This window comes from Sinocyclocheilus anshuiensis, unplaced genomic scaffold (genome assembly GCF_001515605.1).
Source record: "Sinocyclocheilus anshuiensis isolate Anshui unplaced genomic scaffold, SAMN03320099.WGS_v1.1 scaffold265, whole genome shotgun sequence".
NCBI lineage: Eukaryota > Metazoa > Chordata > Actinopteri > Cypriniformes > Cyprinidae > Sinocyclocheilus > Sinocyclocheilus anshuiensis.
The window spans coordinates 167,036-175,131 of NW_015536465.1; the positions used below are offsets into that span (position 1 = coordinate 167,036).

General features: G+C 35.2%; 1 protein-coding gene across 1 annotated transcript in view; it reads right to left on the minus strand.

Moving 5' to 3' along the window:
- Nucleotides 1–8,096, minus strand: part of LOC107688464 (integrin alpha-9-like) — a 97,952-nt gene that overhangs the window by 27,345 nt on the left and 62,511 nt on the right. The window contains exons 16-18 of the mRNA XM_016486173.1: nt 4,726–4,878; nt 3,149–3,225; nt 2,340–2,487 (exon numbers count right to left, since the gene is read on the minus strand). Of these exons, the coding sequence (XP_016341659.1) occupies nt 2,340–2,487; nt 3,149–3,225; nt 4,726–4,878 (378 nt within the window). The remainder of the gene's footprint in view (nt 1–2,339; nt 2,488–3,148; nt 3,226–4,725; nt 4,879–8,096) is intronic.

The following is an 8,096-nucleotide window of genomic DNA, read 5'->3' on the forward strand; positions in this document are numbered from 1 at the left end:
AGATTTATTTTTAATGCTTCTGTAAAGGACTAACGGCCGCATAGCCTACTGCAGAGTTTAAGGAGAGACAATGGCACTTAACGGTAAAGTCATATCTAAATATGTTCTTTTCATTTATGAAGAATTAAGTGTGTAGTTTATGCACATTTGTTCAAAACAGCCTGGCAGATTGTTCACAAGATGTAGGCAAACGTTTGTATTGTATACAGGAAGGTTGCGCGTTCTTATCATTCTTCTGTTGCGCTGCTTGTCTATTTCTCTTCAAAGCACCAACTTAAAATGCCTATTTTGGTTTGATTGCTTGTGTCACATGAGAAAATAAATAATTTTGCCTTACTGATGCAGTAGCCTATTTAATGCGGGTGTGGTTCAGGTCGCGGTCTTTATGTCAAACGGGTCGGGTACAGAATTAAATTGGTGCTGGCTGCTGTCGGATAACCGGTCGGGTGTTCTGTTGTGTACTGCGGATGCAGGTTTACCTAACAGGACCTGTGCAGGACTCTGCTTTAAACTGCTTTGCGTCTCTCCGTCAGATAACCTCACGTGCATGATGCGCCATTTACGGGTATTTCCCGGTATTTCCCTAAACCGACACACATCAATTTATTTTGATTTTTTTTTTTTTAATCAATTGAAAATGCCATCGAAACTTTTCTGAAGACAGTCGGTTCCCTTCAGAGATACATTCATATAAAACACCCGCGCCGTGTTATGATTTTGAAACGTGCAGTGCTTATGTTTATTCAACGAAGTCAAACGGCACAAATAAATAAATGTATGGGAAACTGGTAATGTATATCGAAATATCGGAAATGTGTTTAAAAATCATATCACCGTTATTGAAAAAAATAATATCGCGATACATATTGATATTGAATTATTGTCCAGCCCTAGTTTGTTATATGCTTTTGTTTTTGCAAAAGGACAGCGCGATTTTTTTTTCTTTTTTAAAATGTATTTAAATAAATAAAATTATGCTATTTCATTCATAATAAATAAAATACATTAGATTTTTTCAAAAATTATTTTGTCAAGAACGAAAATCATGCTTGAAGGTAATTAAATGAAATTAAATAAATTATAAAAAAATTATTAATTATTAAAAAAAATCACATTGGTTTGAAATGACATTCCTTTAAGTAAGTATTTTTGTCAGTTATTCATGGTACAATCTTGCATCTTTTCTGTGTTTTTTCCCCCTAAAAATCAGTGGTCAGTTTAAAAAAACAAAACAAACTTCAAATATTTTTTAAAATATTCATAATAAAGAAATATGTGACCAAATATAGATAGTATCCCCTAAAATTAGAAAACATTTTAAAGAATTAAATTGTTAATGTAATTATTTAATTTAAATAAAAAAACTAAAAAATGTTTTGTAAAGAAAGAACTTCATACTGGTTTGGAACAACATGAGGGCAAGTAAATAATGCCAGAATATAAATTTGTAGGTGAAATATCCTTTTAAGGAGTAGTATTTATGTCAGTTATTGACAGTGCATTTTGCATCCTCTGTGCTTTTTGTTGTTAAAAAAAATCAGTAAATATAGAAAATATCAAAACTAGAAACACATGGTCAAATATACAAATTATCCCTTAAAAATGAAAGAACATTTATTAAAATGTGCAATTCCGCTGCATCGTTTCCCCCTTGAGAAGGCTGAGCTCATTTTAAAGTGGTCTGTTCAGCAATCTTAAAGAGTCTCTCCATTAACCATCAAACTAAAGGAGGAAATGTTCTTCCTCATGCTGCTGATAACTACAGAATGCTTTTCAGCAAGGCAAACAGAACATGAGGGAGCTGTAACAGAGTTCGAGAAGCCCGAGATAGTGATACGCTGACCAGCTGCAAGAAACTGTGCACTTCCTCCTGTTTCCACAACTCTTTATATTCTACACGCTTTTTTCAATCTGTCCCGTTAAATCATGGATATGATGGCCACATACCCTTAAAACGAGGATTCAGACTTGTCACATTTTCCAGTAAATATAATTGAATCTATCGGTCACCATTTGGCACTAAGTTCGTGGCACACCCTTGGGCCGCCTGGTGCATATTACAAACAGAATGTTTAAAGACTTCAGTCTAATTGGCTGACTTTATGCCATTTTCAGTAGGTTTTTTTTATCAAATTGGTGTTTACCAATGAACACATCTGAGGAGTCGCTGAACTAGCTGCTGGATTGCAAGATGCCAAGCGCTTATCAATCAATCTTTGGAAAATATTGGAGAATTTATTTTAGTCATAATAAGATGCAAACTGAAGCAGCCTGTAAGTCAACAGTCAAAAGTCTGGTGTAGAGAAATGAATGACAAATATACAGTATCAGTGACTTACTCTTTGTAAGAAGTTGATGTAGTGAACCTCTCTGGAGAAGTTGAAGTAGATGTTGGTGTCGTAGGCGTCGTCTCCAGCATTAGAGATGGTTAAATTTAACGACACATTTCTCACTCCACCAAGAGCCAGATGAGAACTGATGTACCGCCTGGGAAACGAGAAAAAAGTGAGACAAGGACAACATGATGAATCTCAAGAAACCTGTTGAGAATATAGGAAACCTGGCATTGTGTATTATGAATATTGTTAGATCTATCTATCTATCTATCTGTCTATCTATCTATCTATCTATCTATCTATCGTTCTGTATTTCTCTTTAAATTATTACATTTAAATTACAAAAAATTACTATTACTGTAATGAGAATCACCACTGAGAATAATTATTATAATAATACAAAATAAATAAAAAAAAGTAAAATATCTGAATGTATTTCAGTAATGAAAATATTGCAATGCAATAAAATAAAAAATAAAAAATACATTGGCCCTAAAAATAGACTTAATTTTTCTGATACAAAATACACTGTCAAAGAACATGAATGCTTGTTTTGTAGTCATTACAGTAAAATGTGTTTTCAATTAGTGAAATCACCATCCACTCTTTAAACAGTGAAGGTTCAGCATTTAAGGAAACACTTTTGATTACAGAGAAACCAGATCATTCAGAACCAGACTGCAGGACCTCCTTAAGACCAGCTAATGAATGACGTCATGGGCTGGTGAGAGCCAAGTGTGTGTCCACGTCTACAGAGACTCAACCCTACTGACGTAAATTTGCTGAAACCAGGAGAGGACCAGGGGCTTTACCCAGAAAGCAGCAGTTTCCCATGAAGCCTCAGGTCAGCTGCGCAGTCCTCTGACAGACAGTTCTTCTCAAACCACGTCTGTGAAGAGTCAAACAGAGCACATGATGTTTACATCACTTCATTGTCAGAATAACCATAGACGGGACACTAATACTAGAGGGTGCTGTTGTGCAAGACTTCACACACTCGATGGGACATTTTCCCAATGGCCTTTAAAGCTGTAGTATTTGAGTAGCGGTTTCAAGCGTAATGCACAAGAAAGTGCTGTGTGTTTGCGTTGGACAGATTCTGACATTGACACCTTTGCTTTAGCGCTACAGACAAACTGCTCGGTTACTAATAGCCTCAGATTCCATCGTAATGGATTCCTGATGCGCTGAAAGATGCCAGCGCCGAGTTTCCTCAAGCTGAGAGGGAAAAGCATGTGGCCTAACAGGAGGGTGGGTTATGAAGTGGCGTGTTGGCAAATAAATTCATCAATCTTACACATTCCACTCACAAGAGTCAACAGCCATCATTGAGCGCTAACTAAAACCACATTTATAACTGGAGAAATTGGTAATTTCTGGCATTCAGAGCTGCTGGGTGATGCCAATGGCAAATGAGTACAAGAGTCAATTAAAATAATGTACTATATAAGACCATTGTAAAGATACTAAAATGTAAAAACAGGCAAAAAACTCAAATTATATAAACACTCAGAAATAAATGTACAAAATCTGACACTTTTAAACAGTAGTAATATGCACCATTTAGGTACTAATATGTATACTTTTTCTGCTAATATGCACATTTAAGGTACTAACATGCACCCTAGGGGTAAATAAGATAAAAAGTAATTTAGACATGCAGTTAGATGATATTGGAAGTTGGGAGCTTATCATACTGAGCATCTACAAGGGCACAAGCACCTGTAACCCTGGTAGACAGAAATTTCTGTTCTATCCCTTTAACCTTATTCTGCTTCTCTGTTTGTGATCAAAAGCTGCTAAGCTTTGGGACATTTTTCAGTCCAATAAACCATTAAGCAAATGCATTCAATCAATCAATCTCAAACAGCTCTAATGTGAAGAAAACCAGACTGATTACACTGATTACATTCTCGACTGGATAAAGCAAACCAGCGTCTGGCTAGTAAAGTTTTGATGGATGAGGACTGTAATCAAGGCAGAGACGATGCAGTGACATACAGGAGTCGTACAGTAAGCACATGTGAATCTGTTATACTGATGTGCAAACAAACCATGCACTGATCACATATACTGTGTGTATATATATATATATATATATATATATATATACACAGTATGTGTGTGTGTGTATATATATATATATATATATATATATATATATATATATACCATGATTAAATGTTAAATAAAGTACATTGCATTACACTGATCTAATACAATACATTTATAATAAAACAATACATTTATTGCATTAGGACACTGTAATGTAATTCACTTTTTTTTTCTTTTAAAGTGTGAAGTTTCTTAGTTTGGTCATTGGCCATCTTCAGTTCTATCCTGTTTAACCATCATTTTTTAGGTTCAGCAAAAGCTTGAGGATTCAAACCTCATTCTTTGCAGCGATCTTCTCTCCTTTTTTCCAGCGTAGAACAGGAGTGAGCGAAGGAAGGTCGCGGTCCTGGTGTCCATCCACAAAGTGTTTTCCTAAACTGTAGGCTGCTTCAAACACGATGGCGGCAAACACATCCTTTACTTCTTTCTGTTAAAAAGCACAAAAATGGGAAAACGTGAAATAAACAAACAAAAAGCTGAAATGTGTCACTGTTACTGATATACAATTATAGTTTTTGTTCATATTTTGAATTAGATTTTATTTTCATATTTTTTGGTTAAAATTGTTATTTTTGTTACATTTTTAGTAATTTTATTATGTGTTTTTGTCATTTTTTAACATATGTACTAAAACTAAATGAAATAGCTGAAAATTAGAAATGCTGATTTGGCAAATAGCTGCAATAAAAAAAAAACTTTTGTTTTTATGGTTTTAGTTTCAGTTAATGATAATAACCCTGAAAATCTTTTGCAGAAAATGTACAGATCTGGTTATTTTTGTATTTTCTTTGGTGCTGATACTGGCACAAAAACGACACTTTTCCTTTAAATAGACCGACATCACATCACATCCACTAATGTGTCAAAACAAAAGCACAGACTGATATAAGTTTAGATGAATAGCCCATATGACAAGTAGCTCACCCAATCGGTGGCTGTGTAACTGGCTTTGCACGGGCTAAAATCGCATTTGCGCTGAAAAGCTTTATAACCAAGGCTTTTTGCAAAGCTCCTCAAAGCTCTTGCTGGCTCGGTCAAGTGAACAGCGTGGCATTAAAGAGCCACCAAAAGCTATCGGATGAACATTTGGAAAAAGCTGGCACTGCCTTGCCCCAACACACTTCATCTTCCCTTATTTTGGAAATATGAGCCACGGCCCGAGGAGTGTTTCCTTTGGCACACCACTTGGAAACAGTCAAACGAAAGACTGAACAGGATCAAATCTCAACATCCTCATTAGAGGACACTAAAGAGGGAAGGACATTGGAAAAGCAGACCTTTTCTGTGCCCTCTTCTCCTCTCCTGACTATTAAACATCACTCACTTTCATCTGCACCACCAGGATAAAAAAGCGAAAATTTCTTCCCTTGAGTTTTATCACATGGTTTCCGTTTGTACACCCACCCATCCCCTTCCTCAGCGACGCTGATTCAGGCCAATGCTTTAACACATCGTGATACACTAGATAGGGCACATCCTGCCCTGCACCTTCACATGCTGATAGAGTTACTGCAGGAAACAGAGGTGCGGTGGCTGAATGGACAGGTTTTAGACTTATTTACACCATCAAATGGGGCATGTGTGTTTATTACACATGACAGAATGAAGACAATATTATAATCAAAGGAACAGTTCACCCAAATATGAAAATTCTGTGATCATTTACTTATTAGAAACCGGTATGACTTTCTGCATGTTTGCCAAGCTTTTATTTAAAAAACATTTTGAATTTACCAATAAAAATTTATATTATATTGCTCTCTTAGCTCAAAATGGCAATAAATAAATAAATAAATTCATAATATAGTATAGTATTAATATTTTGAATTAGCTTTTGTTTTGTATTTTGAGTTTCTACTTTAATTTTACTTTAAGTTGTGCTTGTCACTTTTATAAGTTTAAAAAAAAAATATTTCTATTTAGCTTTTATTTTATTTTTTAGATTTTATTTCAGTTTTGAGTAATTTTAGTTCTTAAAGGAACACTCCACTATTTTTGAAAATAGGCTCATTTTCCAACTCCCCTAGAGTTAAACAGTTGACTTTTACCGTTTTCCAAGAAAATCGCAACTTTTCATTTTCCGCCGGTCTTAGTACACGATGTAACTACAGAAGAGTCAAGTTTTAAATAGGAAAAATATAGAAACTCTTTGGTCATTTTTGAGCGAGATGCTAACGGTCCAATCAGATTCAATTATCTATGCTAAGCTAAGCTAAAAGTGCTACCGCCAGACCCGGAGATCGGCTGAATGAATTCGAAAACGGTAAAACTCAACTGTTTAACTCTAGGGGAGTTGGAAAATGAGCCTATTTTCAAAAATAGTGGGGTGTTCCTTTAACCTTTTATTTATGTTAGTTGCCAATAACATGCAAACAAACGAACAAATATATAAATACTCTTTGTCAGGTTGGTTCATCTGACAAAAAAAAAAAAAGTGAAAGTAAAAAAAGTAAAAAAAAAAAAAAACAATAGAAAAATGCATATATAATACCTTCATTTGTGGTCCACACTGTAAAGAGTCATACAGGTTTGGAACGACATGACGGTGAGTAAATAATAATGTAAACAATAATGACATGTTGCCTTGAAATTAAATAAGTTGAAGTATAAAATAACTAAAACTAAAACTGAAATAAAATAAATTAACACATAAAAAACTTCAAATAAAATGAAAATAAAAACGGAAAATATAAAAATAAAAGCCAATTTAAAATAATTATATTAGTACAAAAGTATAATAGTATAAAAATACTAAAAAAAGAGATGCTGTTACTAATACACACACACAAAAACCCTGCTTTGTGCTGGAGATTTAGGTGTATAAATCAAAGCATCTGAGAATCAAAGCTAGGGCTGTGCAAAAAATCGAATGCAATTTTAATGCGCATCTCGTCAGTAAAGCCGCTCCTGTGATTAGTAGTAAATCTCCAGCACGTGCGTTCAGATGGAGCGGCATTTACTACACAGAGCTGTAGTTCACTGACAAGCTACACAAAATCGCGTTCAAAATCGGCAATGAATCGCCTGCGATTTTGAACGCGATTTTGTGTAGCACAGCCCTAATCAAAGCTTGTGTGATAAATCCTAGATTAAACATTTAATGGCCTGAGTCCTGTGAAAGCTGCCACATTCATCAGCTGAGAGCCTCTCGTGTGCCAGTTGGCATCCAGAGAGTGGGGTTTGTTACAGTACTACGCCTGAGTCGTAAAATTAACAATATAAAGCTCAGTGTTGTGTAAGGAGCTGGTGTTCTCCTCAGGTCCCAGCTGGGATTAAAGCAGTACGTATATCAAAAATGAACTGTCCGACCGGTGACCCCCACCCTGGGGAGCAGTAAAGATCAGGGGACTGACGGCCAGAGCTTAGGAACAGTCAATGTGCCACTTTCACTGGGCCACATGTGAACTGAGAACATGAATGACCTCTTGTTCTTCAATAAAACAAGATTAAGTGTGGACCAACTTCATTCACGATAATCAGTGTACTAAAAATAATCACCAGACTAAATAAACAGGCCAGTAGTGATAACTAAGTTATTCTTGAACAGTCCAACTTATCTTACATGAAAGTGCTTTTCACGTAATTCAGTTCACTTGGCCGAATCCCTGATTTATATATATATATATATATATATATATATATATA